The 14914-nt window shown below is 54.5% G+C and overlaps 1 protein-coding gene across 1 annotated transcript in view; it reads right to left on the bottom strand.

The window, feature by feature from the left end:
- Nucleotides 1–822: 822 nt before the first annotated feature.
- LOC125094148 (epididymis-specific alpha-mannosidase-like) overlaps nt 823–14914 on the bottom strand; it is a 49733-nt gene continuing 35641 nt past the window's right edge. Inside the window, exons 11-19 of the mRNA XM_047719851.1 lie at nt 13312–13568; nt 9756–9947; nt 8801–9053; nt 7584–7694; nt 7314–7506; nt 5020–5157; nt 3468–3580; nt 2517–2637; nt 823–1038 (exon numbers count right to left, since the gene is read on the bottom strand). Of these exons, the coding sequence (XP_047575807.1) occupies nt 905–1038; nt 2517–2637; nt 3468–3580; nt 5020–5157; nt 7314–7506; nt 7584–7694; nt 8801–9053; nt 9756–9947; nt 13312–13568 (1512 nt within the window). The 3' untranslated portion in view covers nt 823–904. The remainder of the gene's footprint in view (nt 1039–2516; nt 2638–3467; nt 3581–5019; nt 5158–7313; nt 7507–7583; nt 7695–8800; nt 9054–9755; nt 9948–13311; nt 13569–14914) is intronic.

Here is a 14914-nt window from a genome sequence, read left to right as displayed (position 1 = left end):
TGCATCACACTGACAGGGTCAAGAACCCGGACCACACAATGTTCTAAAGGCTTCCAGATCCCATCTGTCAGGTGCCCAGGACACAGCCTGGCACACACAAGAATGGAAATGAGGGGATACGGGCAGACCCATAAAGGTGCCTCAAATGACAAGGGACAGTCTGATTCTACTGCACTGTCGGTCCCCTGAGGCTTGGACCCCGTACAGCTGAAGGAGCTAGGAATCCTCTTCAGGCTCCCACTCCCACCCCAGGCCCCTGTCCTAGGAGAGAGTCACACGACACCGGGCACCTGGACCGTTTCCGACACATCCCACGGAGGGCTGCCCAGGAGCCCTGAAGTGAGAGAAGAAAGAAACACCCAGCAGATCCTGGCCCCTGCTCTCAGCACCCCGCCTGTCAGGGCTCAGGCCTTGAGGCGTCTGCTCTTCCCACAAAGCCCTCCTGGCCTGGGGGTCATCTTTCCACAACCTTCCTGGATGGACCCTTATGCCCCCCACATGGACTCTGGAAGCCCCCTGTCCTGGCAGGACCCCACCCACCCCCATCATTAGGCACACAGTAGGCCCGCACATCATACTGGTGGTCTGGGCAAGAGGGGGCAGGGCCTGTGTGGCAGGTGCTTTTTCTGTCACTCTGGGTGTTTCCCTCTGCCTTATGGGAGCTTCCTGACGACTCCTGCACAGGCACGAGGAGTGCGAGTGTGCATGCAGACATCACCCAAGTGGGAGGATAGGAGAGGCCAGCTCTAGAGCCCCAGGAGAACATGCAAAACACAATTTTTATTTAAAGCACAACAAAATCCCCAATCCGACCATTTTCTGCATTAGTTTATCAGGAGGGTCCTCGCTCATCCTCCCATGCTGCTTTTCCATGTCCTGGGTCCTGTTCCTCTTCCTGGGGCTCTCAGGGTCGCCCTGAGGCCACAGAGTCAACCAAGAGCTCACTGCTACAGAAGTGGATGAAGAATGTCCGGATTTCCTTTGGGTAAATGGTGACCTTCATGCCTTGCAGGGATGTCAAGTGAGAGCTGGAGCTGCCTGGGGGACCAGAGGTGGTCTGTCCTCAGAACCACTTGCTTCCCTGGGGCGTTTCCACCAGATTCCCCTCATACACCGCACCCACCTACACTCTAATGTGGCTCTTTGATGAATGCCCTTGGCTGACCCATCCTGCCAGGACTCCCACTGCCATGGGCCCCTTGAATTTTGGCCCTCCCATGAGCGTAGTATGTAGGTGGTCCTGGCCACACATGATGTTATTTTCCATGGGGTGTAGCACTCAATTCCTAGAGCTTTCTCACTGAGGCCACCTGGTGGGGCTGCACTTTATATTACTGGGTTCCACTAAATTCAACCTTGAGAGGGAAACCTCTTCAACCGTTCTTCCACCCATCCATCCATCCATCCATCCATTCATGACCCATTAGTCCATCCATCAATCCTTCCATCCTTCCACCCATTCAAACATTCATACTCCAATAGACTAATCCATCCATTCTTCCACCCACCCATCCATCCATCCATCCATCCATCCATCCATTCATGATCCATTAGTCCATCCATCAATCCTTCCATCCTTCCATTCATTCAAACATTCATACTCCAATAGACTAATCCATCCATTCTTCCACCCACCCATCCATCCATCCATCCATCCATTCATGATCCATTAGACCGTCCATCAATCCATACATCCTTCCACCCATTCAAACATTCATACTCCAATAGACTAATCCATCCATCCATCCATCCATCCATCCATCCATCCATCCATCATCCATCCATCATCCTGCAAAGAGAAATACATATCTACACATCTACCCATCCATTCATCTATCATCTATCCATCATTCATCATATATCTACCAATCCATCTATTCATTCATCATCCATCACCCATCCATTAATCCATCCATCCACCCATGATCCATTAGTCCATCCCTGAATCCATCCTTCCTTTCACCCATCCAAACACTCACACTTCCATAGACTCATCCATCCACCCATCCATCCATCCATGATCCACTAGTATACCCATGAAAAAAAAGAACGAGGGGAAAGGGGAAAAGGAGAATGGAGGAGGAACATGGCCCATCCCTAGACTCCGCCAAGCTTGAGTAGGAGCAGCTCAGAGGGAAGAGGACAATGGTGATCCAGGCAGAGGGAACAGTATGGGAAAGACTGGGGGGCATGAAGCTGCCTATGGTTCCCAGGAGCTCATAGTGGTGTGTGTGGTGTGAGGCACATCATGACAGATGTCAGACCCCCTGGGATATGACTCACCCAGGACAGAGGCAGGGGGTGTGGTCTGCAGACACACACACAGGCATGCACACACACACAGACCCGTGGTAGATTCTGGATGGTACAGGATCAGAGAAGCCAAGTAGCCCACTCAAGGTCACACAGGCCATAATGGGCATAGCTGGGATCTAAATAAGGTCTGGCCAGCTCCTGAGCCAGGCTGGGGGAGGGCTGGGATTCCCAGGCTCAGCCTGAACCAGGAGCTCTCAAACCTCTGCTGTGGGGACCATCCCGTGTCCTCCAGCTCCAGCGGTGCAGCGTGCTCACATCCCAGGTTCCTGTGAGTGAGCGCTCCTCCACCTCCACCACCAGTCCCAGCCCCTGCAGCACGACCTGAGGGACAAGAGCACAAGGAAGGTGAGCTACCCCTGAATCCCCAGATCAGAGCAAAAGCAAAGTAGGAGTAGGGGTGGCACCCACGCTTGAGGCACAACACACCACCACATGAATTCTCCCAGCAAATCCCCAGAGGAACTGTGTGCCCAATTCACAGATGAGGACACTGAGGCCGGGACCAGCGTACTTTCCCAGGAACTGCACTGGATAAGCATACCCAGGGGAGGCAGGCACAGGAACTGCCTCCATCGTCCAGACCCCCTCTCCCCAGTATGGCTCAGGGGGTGCCCCAGGCTGAGGCCAGGAGTAGTTATCCATCCCCTGTGCCTAGAAAGCAGGGACCCAGTATCCTGTGCGGGGACGGAGGCAGGTGGCCCCTTCTGGCCTGACCAGGAAGGGATGACTAGCCGGGAGGTGAGAGGTTTCTGGAGAAGCTTCCCTGCACTGACACAGGGAGAAAGCACTCAGAAGCAAGAACCCATTTGCTGCTGCCTTCCCGCTTCTGCAGACCTATCTGCTTGTGAGGCTGTGCCTGCAGGTGACCACAGAGGATGAGCCAAAGAGAAACAGCCAGCATGCTGGGGAGGCCGGGTACGGGACACAGTGACCCAGGAAGGGACTAGAGAAGGTGAAGCAGCAAGAATGCAGAGAGAGGAGGGCGGGATGCCCACGTACCCCCACAGTGCCCACTCCAGGATGAGCAAGAGCACCCCAGGCATCTCTGAGGAGGTCTTTGCCAGAGGGGATTTTCACACTGGGGTTTGCCTGCCTGCTGGGGCTTCAGGCCACGGCCTGGGAGCCTGTCACAGGGGTCTAAGGGCCCTTACCTCCAGGTTCACACTCACGGGCTGAGATAGGACTGGGTCCTCCCCCACCTCATACAGGTGATGGAGTCGCAGCAGGACACGGTGGAGGTCTGCCTTGGCCCTCCTTCCATGGCCTTCAGGGACAGAAGGACCCCTATCAGCAATGATCCTCTAACTGGGCCCAGCACGCGACACCTGCAGTTCCCTTTCTACCCTCATCCTCCCTGGGAGGCACTGACACAGTCCCTTTGATGCTATTGCTGCACACAGGGTGTGAAAATCCCTTCTTCCTGTTCCAGGGTGTGGTTATGGATTGGATCCCAAGGGTCAGGCAGGTCCTCTGTCTCCAGATGATGGTGGGGGTGGGGGTGGGGTGAGGACCTGCTGATGTCCAGAACGACACAACTACTCCATAAGGTGGCTCTGAGCTCAGGGAGACAGGGTGGGGGGGGGGGTGGTCTCACTCCATCCCCGAGGTTCACCTTGCTCTGCCCCTCACTCCCTGCTTCATTCAACAGATCTGGGGCACCCCCAGGCCAGCCCCTTTCTTCTCCTATTTGGGAGCCAGCTGTCTACAGGATACCTATTCTCTTGCATGTGGCCACGCACAGGAGTAGGAAGGGAACGCTCTGCCTTGTAGGGAAGGCTCCTTGCCCAGCATTTTCTGTGACAGGGGGATTCCTGGTAATACGGTTCAGTGCTAGAACATCACTTGGCTGCAGGCATGAGCAATGGTCCCCAAGATCCACTTTATCAGATAAAAGTGTTATCTGGACTGTTGCCTCTTTATTTTCCTACTGACTCCTACTGAGCCGTCTTTGGTGACTGGCAGGACCTGGATGGGGCTCTAGGGGACAAGAGGGTGGCTCAGGGGCAGCCAGCTCTGCCTTTGAGCTGCTCACAGTGGAAAAGGGAAGATAAGGTGCAGCTGGAGCTTTGGCAACAGGAAAAGTCAGTTTATGGCAAGTGTCACTTCCACCAGAGAGCCCTCCACGATGCCCTGCTGGGGGCTTAATGTGAACACCAACATCACTGGCTGGTGACTTGCCTGCTTCCCCCTCTAGATGGAGAGCTCTGTGAGTCCAGGGGCCTTGCCTACATTGGTCAATGCTGATTACCCAGTGTCGGGCACAAGAGATATTTGTTCAGTGAATGAATGGAAGCTCTGGATAATCATGCTTCCTGGGTTCAGAGGACAAGTGGGATTGGATGTTCAGGGCTCCAGGAGGAGTCTCTGAGGAAGCAGGACTGCACTGAAGGCTGAGGGTCTGGCAGATGGTGGATGATGATTGGGGGTTGCTGGTGGGGTTAGCAGGGATCCATCAGAGAATGGGCGTGGACAGGTCCTGGGCTAGGGTCCATGTCCACAGTGTACCCTGCTTACTGAGTGACTCTGACCCCCCACAGCCTGTCTTTGGGCCTGGCCCTCCCCACTGGGTAGAGAAAGGGATCAGGTGACCATGCAGAAGCAGGACAACTCTGAGAGAAGCCCACTTTGTCTGGTGATGGACATGTGGCCAGGTTGCCAAGGGGAGGGTGCCATCTGTCTGGCTCCCTTGGACACCTGCCTCACCTTTCTGGAGATTCTGTAGGTGCTTTCTGTGGTTGGAGCTGTAGTTCCAGCCTGGGATGCTGAGGATCTGCAGGTGAAGACTTGGGGGCAGGGTCACGGGCTCTTGTTGCTGGGGGCTTGGATGATTCTGGGCAATCTCTGTGGGGTGGACACACAGAGCCAGGAAAAGGATTGGGTCCAGGCTCTTCCGCATGGCAGTGGGAGCTCTGCACATTCAGATGATCCAGCTCCTGCCTACGTGTGCCCCACAGGGAAGACAGCCTGAAGCACCTGCTGGTCACTGCACTTCACATATCCCCTTGCGTGCCTTTGTCCATGGACATCATTCCACCTGGATGCCTTTCCTTCCACCTGTCCAGGGGCTCAGATCACAGAGTCTAACAGCTGGAAGGACCCTGAATCTCTAGTCCAGCCATTTCAAAGTACAGATAGGGAGTCTACAGCCCAGAGAGGTGAAGGGATTTGTTCCAGATCACAGGGCAGGTTCAGGCAGAGCCCTGATTTCAATGCAAGGTGTGGGATGCCAGCTCTTCTCTTGTTTTGTCATCCATGGCCTCCCAGCTCAGAAGGCACCTCAGCCCACTCCTCCTTTGAGGAAAGCCCTTTCAGCTCTGGGCTCCAGCTGGAGCACCATCTCCTTGCAGTCCCCAGGCTAGAGTGATTGGTCCAGGCTCAGACCACGAGCTCCTCTCTGCACCAATCAGAAGCTTTCCATGGGACTATTGCACCTGGCCTGGGAAGATTGAGCTCAGTCCTTCTGCAGGGGATGGGGTGGAAGGGGGGATGCATGACACAGGAGTTTACAGCCTCATCCCAGTAAGGGGGATAAAGAAGTTTGCAGAAAGGGAGAAGCACAGCTGAGAGTAAGGGAGAGGGATGGACTCGTCAAGTTCCAGCCTGCTGAGCACCAACTGCACCCTGCCCTTCCCACAGTCATGTGCATGCACTTCGGATAGAGTTTGCTGAGGGCTCAGCCAATAAATGTTTAATTTCTCTCACTTTCAAACAGGAGAGACCAGAGTAGGGCCAGTGGGAGATCCTGACCTAGCCATGGGCCCTCCTCAGGCATGGGGCCATCCCCCTCTGTGGAAAGAGCTCCCAGCTTCCTGGAAGGAACAACTGACTCATCCTGGAGCACCAGCCTGCTGGCCAATCAGACCCCTCTCTGGGAATTGGGAACCTGAGACCCAGAGGTGGCCAGGCAGGCAACTCATGGCATCCTGGAAGGATGATTGTGAACACCTGCTCCCCAGTGGTCCCCAGCTGCCCTGCCCCCACTTCGCCTGCCCACACCTCTTGTCCAGCTGCTCTGAATCCAGGAACTTGTCCACACTCTGCCCAACCAGCAGCCCCTTCCATGTCTATTACCTCCAAACAAGAGAACCTCAATGACCCCCTTCCAAGTTGATACTGATGTTCTCCAGGCTCTTGGTCCCCAACGCACAAGGTCGCAGACTCTTACCCAGTACCTCTCCCTATGCTCCCTGAAGCTGGGATGTATATGAGCACAGCTCCCCAGTGGAGCACTCAGGACAAATCCTTCAGGAGAGGCCTGGACTTACCCATCCCCAGTGTGCAGCACACAGCAGGCACTCATACATGCTTCATACATGTGTGAGCAACAGCCTTCTTGCCTCAAATACCTGGGAGGGCTCTGCTCTAAAACTGAGGCAAGGAGAAATTATAGCCACATTCTCATCAAAACCTCTGCAAGTGTGTAGAATAGAAAAAGTTCAAGGATTAGTGAGACAGATATGACATTGTATCTAACTGTTTCATTTTTAAATTGTTGCTCGAATGTACCATTTTTAAACATGATCATTACCTATGTTTATTTATTTTCATACAGACACAGACTGTTTTAAGTCAGTAGGGGTTTGAGTGGAGGGAATTCATGAGCTTTGCAGATCAGACCATGGAGAGGAATCTCCCTCACCTGGTGACAGCATACCCAGAAGTCACATAAAACAAGTCTTTTAATGTTGATCTTCTATCTGTGAAGCCATATTTGTCATATTAAGAAAGAAAAAGAGACATCAGAGCAAAAATGAAGGAAACTCAGGGAAAAGGCAGAAGGTGGAATGGGTGCGTCTCAGAAATGCTCCCACCACCTATATGAGCTTAAGTGAACCCTGAACCTCTTTGCCCAAGTTTGCCTATACCTTATATGAGGACTTTGGATCAGAGACCCTGAGCTTCCTTCTGCCCAACGTTGTCCAGATCAGGGGTGGTCCACACCCCTCCCCAGGTCTACCCTGCCAGGTGGGCTCATTCTGATATGAACACTCGCTTACCATTCAGCTCTCTCAACAGCACTACTGGTCTGTGCTGCAGTGCCAGCCCACTCCTCTGGCGCAGGCCTGCGGTGAGCGGCCGGGGTCCTAGCAGGAGCCAGAGCACGGGGTGGACAACAGAGGTGTCATCCAGTGTGAGGTCATAATCCAGAGCCCAGTCAAAGTTGTTCCACAGCTGGCGATGGAGCATGACCTGCAGGGGAAAGCTGTCTGACAGGCCCCCCTCCCACCTGCTCCCACCCTGGGTGGCCAGGAGGGCCCACTTCATACCTCCACCTGGCCATTCCCTTGGCTGGAGACGCCATGTGCCTGCTCGGACAGCAGGACCAGCCTGCGTTGGCTGTCCTCAATGAAGGCGGACTGAACCATGGGGTAATAATTCTGTGCACACAAACATGGCCAGACTGGCTGTCAGGGCAAAGTATGCGCAGGACTGCTGGTCCTGACTCAGGCCACCCCTGTCTATCCCCCACACAGACACAGCAACTCCTCAGGGTGCAGCAGGAAGACTATGGTAGAGGCTCTAACCATAAGAGCCCAAAAACAGTCATTGACATTCAGCTCCACTGCTTCCTGCCCATCGGGACTGAGCCCACTCAATCCCCAGTTTCCCTACTGATACAATGGGGCCAAGACCCACTGCGCACATTCCTGAAGGAGTGACGAGGGGGTGTGTGGGTCTACCTGTTATGGGTGCGGGGCTGAGGGTTGCTACAGAGAGAAAGGGCCAGGTGTGGTCTGGGGCAGCAGCCACACTCCCCACGCTCCGTGCTCTGCTGGAGCAAATGTCCAGGGAGAACGCAAAAGGAGCCCCTGCACAGCACTGGAGAGTGAGCAAGCAGAGATGAAGGGACCAGAACTCACAAGCAGAGCAGGGTGGGGACATACCCCTCTGGGTTCCCCGGATGAAGTAAGAACTAATGATTGCTGGGGTCACAGGAGACGCCCCAAGGAGGCTTCACCTGGATTGTTCCCACTGACCCTCCCAGCCCTGGGGACCAATGTTATTCCCTCCATCAGGACAGCGTGGAGCCATAGCAAGGCCAACCCACTTGCCCAGGGTCCCAAGGCTGGAGGCCTAGGGTGGGGGAGCTGATGTGTGGCTTCAGCCCATGCTCATCACTTTGAACGAGCTGCCAGGCAGTGTCTCTGCCACAGGACCTGGCGGGGATCAGGACCTCTAAGCCTTTGACCAGCATCAGCTCAGAAATCTCAGAACGACTCCCCCAAGGAGTCGTTCTGAGATTTCTCATCTACACAAAGGAAACCAAGGCACAGACAGGGACAGGGACGGCCCAGTGCCTATGGTGGCACCGGATTTCAAACACCAGGGTTGACCCCGAGATGGGGTCTTCCACCCACAGCAGCACAGGTGGGCAAGGGGGCTCTCAGGTGGTACTGGAATGGGCTTCCTGCTCTGGCCTTCTGGAAAAGGGCCATCAGGGCCACCCCATGGGCACAGGTCCGGCAGGCATCCTAGGGCCTACCCGAGCGATGCTGTTGGTTGCGTGTTCCCGGAAGACTCTCCGCTGCATCTGGAAACCGTTGCTGTCTGAGTAGAGGATTTGCCGGTTGTGGAGACTGGTGCTGGTCCTCAGGATGGCCTCACGGTTCAGCTCCAAGGGGCCCACCCGGTACTCCTGCTCGATGCGATGGCAGAGCAGCTCCCCACCATGGCCAACCGGCACGTGGACGAGCCGGGAGTAGATGGCATATGTGTGATTCCGGTCTCTCTCCTTCCTGGAGAATTGGGACTCAGTGGGTCAGGCTCTGGGAACTCTGCAGATGTCCCTCAATCCTCCTACCCCTTCATCTGTCCCTCCTTCCCTCCTTCCCTTCCTCTCTCCCTCCCTCTTTGTCTTCCTCTCTTCTTTCCTTCTTCCCTCTCTTCCTTCTTCCTTCCTTCCTGTTTCCATGACCCCTTCTCTCCCTCCCTCCTCCTTGCAGTCAGGCAGAGTCAGGGAACCATCCTGGGCAATATAATGGAAAAAGCCTGGTCCCCTGATAATACGGAGCTGGGGGGCCTGACTTGGATGGCTTAGTTCTGTGCTGTCACACAACTTCTGGTGTAAGTCATTATCCTTGTGGGTTCCTGTCCCAACTCTGACATTGGACACCTGCCAGGAGGTACAGCCCATGCAGTGGGGCCAGGATGCCCCACTCTGGAACAATCACGTCTGCATCAAGCTACTATCAAAAACTAGCTGGTGTCAGGGACACGCATGGACCCTGACTTCCTCCGGGAACAAGCTGGTGTCAGGGACACGCGTGGACCCTGACTCCCTCCGGGAACAAGCTGGTGTCAGGGACACGCATGGGCCCCAACTCCCTCCGGGAATGATCTGGTATCAGGGACATGCATGGGCCCCGACTACCTCTGGGAACGAGCCAGTGTCAGGAACACTCATGGACCCTGACTCCCTCGTACACGCGCCAGCGTACCTGTAGAAGAACTGCCGGATCTCGGTCATGAGCTTTCCCGCCACAATCTCCAACTCCACACCCTCCCATGCTGGCTCAGCGGTCCCGTTGGGTGAAAATAGGTAGTAATTAGAACTGAATTCCTCAAACTCAAGATTGTTGACATGGTACTCCATGAACTCCTGGGTCACCCGCACTGTGCTGTTACTCTCTCTGCAGGGACAGGAAAGGGAAAGCAGTATTCTCTTCATGCACGTGTGTCCCGAGCATTGTCCTTGTCATCTGGGCGCTGGTGAACAGCCTTCTATGCAGACACCCAGCTCCATAAGAAGCAGAGTAAAGAGACCTCAGCAGAACCTCGATGACAGTCACGAGGCTGCTCAGTGACACCTATGCACGTGGTTCAGATAACGTCCGTGAGACACCCTCTCCCCTGAGCCAAGTGGCCTTAGATCCTTCCATGTGCTGGGGGGACCCCACACAGGAGGGCGACAGAGGCTGCATAACAGGACCCCGAGAGCATAAGCAGAGGGTATTGAAGCCGCCCAGAGGGAATGTCCCCTGGAAGTGGTGCTTGGTCATCAGGCAGCCAGCAGGGCCACCCCACACCTTTCAGAGGGACCCCAAGGAGCACAAGCAAGGACTTCATCATGAGGACCCCCAGGCATCCAGATGTGAGGAGCCAGCACTTCACTCACTTCACCGCCTCCTCCTGACTCCCGAGGGCAGGGAATATGAACCCACCTCACTCCCGAGGCCCACGAGGCTGGAGGCCCTAATCCCTGGCACAGGACCTCATGTCTGGGAAGAGCCCAAGCCAGGACTCAGGTTCTGTTTCAACCACATGATCTGGGCTCATTCCATTCGGTTCAGATACTGGGGTTGGGACGGAGGGTGGGGGAAGAATGGACAGAAACTCAGAGCCCTGTAGACACATGGATAGTGTAGACACGTGTATGGATTGTACCTCTGTGTGTGGTCAAGGCACAGCCACATACTGGGATCGGGGCGTGGGGCTGCGGGTACAGAACATAAAGAAGTGTCCCTTCCACACCCATTTGGGGGATTTCTGTGCTATTGTGTTGGGCATGGATGGAAAGACAGGGGGTCATCTGAGAAGGGCCCCTCTGGCCCTTCTGAAGAGGCCAGAAAAGGTCCTGCTCACTAGTCTGGCCCAAACCCTTTCCCTTCTGGCTGCAGGCTGCCCACATCCCACTCCCTGCATCAGCTCCACGAGGTGCCGTCAGCTAGAGACTGGAGGAGTAAAACATCCTCCATCTGCTGTGGGAATAACACAGAGCCTGAGGGGGAATGAGGTACTCATGCCCATGGCAGCATGGACGGTCCTTGGACACACGATGCTAGGGGGAGGGAGCCAACCCCACAGGGCTGCATGGAGTTCATCCCCTGGTATGAAATGTCCAATTTAGACAAATCCAGAGACAGAGAAGGGTCAGAGGGGCCATGACTGGTGATGCTCACATGAGCATTGAGTGTCCTAACCCCACAGACGGGGAACATTTCCATGGCTGAGCTGCATGGTCAGCAAATTCTACCCATGGTGCTGTCCTGTGACAAAGAAGGTCCCTCCACCCAACCTGCCCTAAGGTGGTCTCTGCACACGATGGCCACCCCCTCGGGACCTGCACTGGAGGCTCCTGCCATGGAACAGTTGTCCCCTCATCTGTGCCCATGAATTCTCTGGCCCTTCCAGTCCTGAGGCCTGGCTCCAGGTGCTTCCTGCCCACCAAGACTCCTCTGAGCCACTGCCCTCCATTTCTACAGCTCCTCCTCTCTGTGACCAGTGGTCAGACACTGGGCCATCGGTTTACCCTGGAGGGGATTTCAGGGACCCTAAGGAGCACCCAGTCCTCACCCAGCCAAAAGGAACAGAGATGGACAGGGGTGAGGGGGTTGTCAGCAGGCCAAGAGTGTACTACTGGACATGCTGAGTAAAGGGTCATGGCTGAGGATGAGGCCTTCATGAACTGCACATAGGGAAGGCAAGATGGGGCTGGCCCAGCAAGGGTTGTCTAGTTGGGCATCAGGCCTGACTGGACAAGCATCCCAAGACCAGCCTGGGGTCTCTCCTCTTACCAGGGAGACTCAGAAGTTGCCTGGCCACCCTGGGTTCAACTGCTCTCCCCATCTTCCCCTCCTCACCCAAGCTGGCTGCAGTCAGCTCCTCCTACCTGCCACACCCTCTCTCAAGGGGATCTTTAGAATGATGAAGGACACAGCTTGGATGGGGTCCCCCTATGGAGAACTTCCTAGTGCAGTGAGGCTCCAGAGCTGTGCACAGCTGCCCTCAGGGTGAGCTCCAGGTACCACACACCTCACACCCATGCTCCTCCCTCCCTTCTCTTTCCTTCCCCTCACTTTCTGCCAGCTGCTCCTCCCAGACTTCCTGTTCCTCCTCCACTTCCAATCCAGTTGGGAGGTCACATCAGGAAATGCAGCTGGAATGCAACTTTCTGGGATGTGACCTGGGGGTGGACAAGGCTGGCCCCAAAACATCTGAGAGGCTTTTATCTGGGAGTCACCTGCTTTCTTTGCTATTAACAATTACTGAGTGAATGGATGTGTAAATGGATGGATGAATGGATGGCTCGCTGGCTGGCTGGATGGATGAAAGGAATGATAAACAAACATGGATAGGTCAAATGATAAGTGGATGGATGGATGTGTGTAGGTGTGAATGAATCGGTAAGTAGGTGGATATACAGATGTATGGGAGAGTGTGTGGTTAGGTATGTAGGCAGGTAGATATATGAATGGATGGGAGGTGAGTGAATGGATGGGTGGATGGTTGAGTGAGTGAGTGGATGGATGGATGGTTGTAAGGTAGGATGAATATAGAGACGACTGGGAGGATAGTGGATGGATGGGAGAATGGGTGTTTGGATGTATGCATGGATGGAGGATGATGGATGGGAGGGTGTGTGGGAGGGGTAGCTGATGGGTGGCTGGGTGTTTTGGTGTGTGGATATAAAATGATGGTTGTAGGGGATTAGTGGATAGAGATGTGGTAGGTTAGTTGAATAAATGGATGATCAAGGATAGTTGATGGAGGGAAGGAATGATGGATGAAAGAAAGGAAGGAAGGAAGGAGAAGAAGGTTATTATTGGTTGGATGGAAAGATGGATAGACAGAAAAACAGATACATGGGTATATCGAAAGATAAGTGATAGATGTATGTGTGGGAGTGAATGAGTGGTAAGTAAGTGGTATATGGATGGATAGGGAGTGGATGGATGGAAGAATGGATAGATGGATGGATGGATGGATGGATAGATGGAGGGGTGTATGGATGGGTGGGTGGATGACAGGTAAGCTGATGAATGGATGGGTGGTTATTGGATATGGATTGGATATGGATCAATAGCTGTGGCACAAGAGTCAAGACTTGTACTGGTCTGGTCTCACAAACGCAGAAATTAAAATGGTAATACAGGAGGGCCTTCACCCCTTTCTGGTGATTCCCCTAGCTGGCGAGAACACAGGCAGGTGGGGAAATGACATGCCCAGGTCTCAGCATATGCCTCTGCCTCAGAGTCAGCAGTGGCTGTGCCTCACCTCTCCAAGATGCTATGCATGAGGTTAGTGTCAGCGTCCAGGAACACAGTGTAACAGTCATTCTCCACACGAATTAGGTGCCTGCCCCCTGAACCAGCATGTGTCTTTGTCCTGCGGACAAATTTGGATGTTTTGACAGGTGTGACACCCTGGGTCCCCTGGGCGCGCCTGATACTATAGTGTCGGTAACTGAGGCCCGGGATTGTGGTCAGCACATGCAAGTCATAAGCAGTTTCCTTCTCCTTCGATTCCTGGACCTGCAACACCAGCAGAACAAAACAATATGGTGGGTTTCAGGACAGGAGGACCCTCGGTGTCCTCAGTATACTGTGATTGCACACCTCCTGGGCAGGGTGCTCATTACCCATGGACAGTAGGGTCTTTCCATCATTGGTCTGTGCTGAGTTCCCTTCAGGCATCCTCCCTGCTCACAAGGATCCTGCCCCAGCACCATCTCCCTCTCTAGCTTCCCTCACTCTTCAGACTCCAGCATCAGCCACTGCCCTCCCTTCTCAGCACCCCTGCTGTTTCATACCTCAGAGCCTTTGCTCATGCTATTCCCCCTCCCTGGAGAGCCTTCTCTCTGAAGTCCCTTATTTCACACCCTCCAATTTCCCCAGAAGATGTTTTTCTGTTCACCCCACCATCTTCCTCATCACCCTGTCCCCTGAACTGGGAGAGATGGAGGAGGACACTGGGCACACTCAACTGAGCCCCTCACTCTCCAGGGGAAGCATGCAGCATCTGAGCCCCCATGAGAAGCTTGGGGGCCCTATCAGCAAGCTGAGGATGGCTGCATACACCATCCCACCCAAGCTTTGTGGGACATACATACCCTGTCTCTGCCCCCATCCAGCTCTGTCAATCTTCCTCGTCAGAACACAACCATCTGTCATATTCCACACATTCTTATTTGGTTTCCTGACTGTTCCCCAGGGTGAAAATATGAGTCCTCTGTGGACAGGGACTTCATGGGCTTGGTTATTAAGGAAGCTCAGAACCTAGGCCAGAACTTGACACACAGTAGGACTCCAAAATACTTGTTGAGTGCATTTACTCAGAGTGGTGTTGCGTGTGGGTGAAGAAGAGGGTGCTAGGGGTTGGGTCTGCTGAAACCAACACCATCCTGTCTTCCTACCCAGGTCAGATGAATTCCTCCTCCTCCTGCATCAACCAAGGTCTGCTACCCTGGCTCCCCAGTTCATCACTCCACACCACACATGTCCTTTAAGTGTCTGACCCACCCATTCCCCATGGTGGTGCTGCTGTCCAGGACCAGAATGTGCCTCCGGGAGTGTTTGCTGAGTGGCTGATGTCAGCACCTCCTGCACGTCCGCAGGGAAACCCTGGCACTGGGGGACAGGCAGGGTCCCTCGGCCCCTCGGCTGGCTCCAGGCAGTGGTAGGAAATGAGGACAGACCACACAAAAACTGGTGTCTGGGTGTGCGGACACAGGCAGCTGGGCCAGCCTGGACCATCAGCACCTCTGCAAAGTGTCCCTCTGAAGACTCCTGAGGGCCTGTCCACAGAAAGTGGATATTTGCATGAGAACACAAATGTGCCCCATGTCGAGGGCATGAGGAGAAGCCTCCCAACCAGGGCA

Source organism: Lutra lutra, chromosome 2 (genome assembly GCF_902655055.1).
Source record: "Lutra lutra chromosome 2, mLutLut1.2, whole genome shotgun sequence".
NCBI classification, from domain to species: Eukaryota; Metazoa; Chordata; class Mammalia; order Carnivora; family Mustelidae; genus Lutra; species Lutra lutra.
This window is presented reverse-complemented; position numbering and strand designations above follow the sequence as displayed.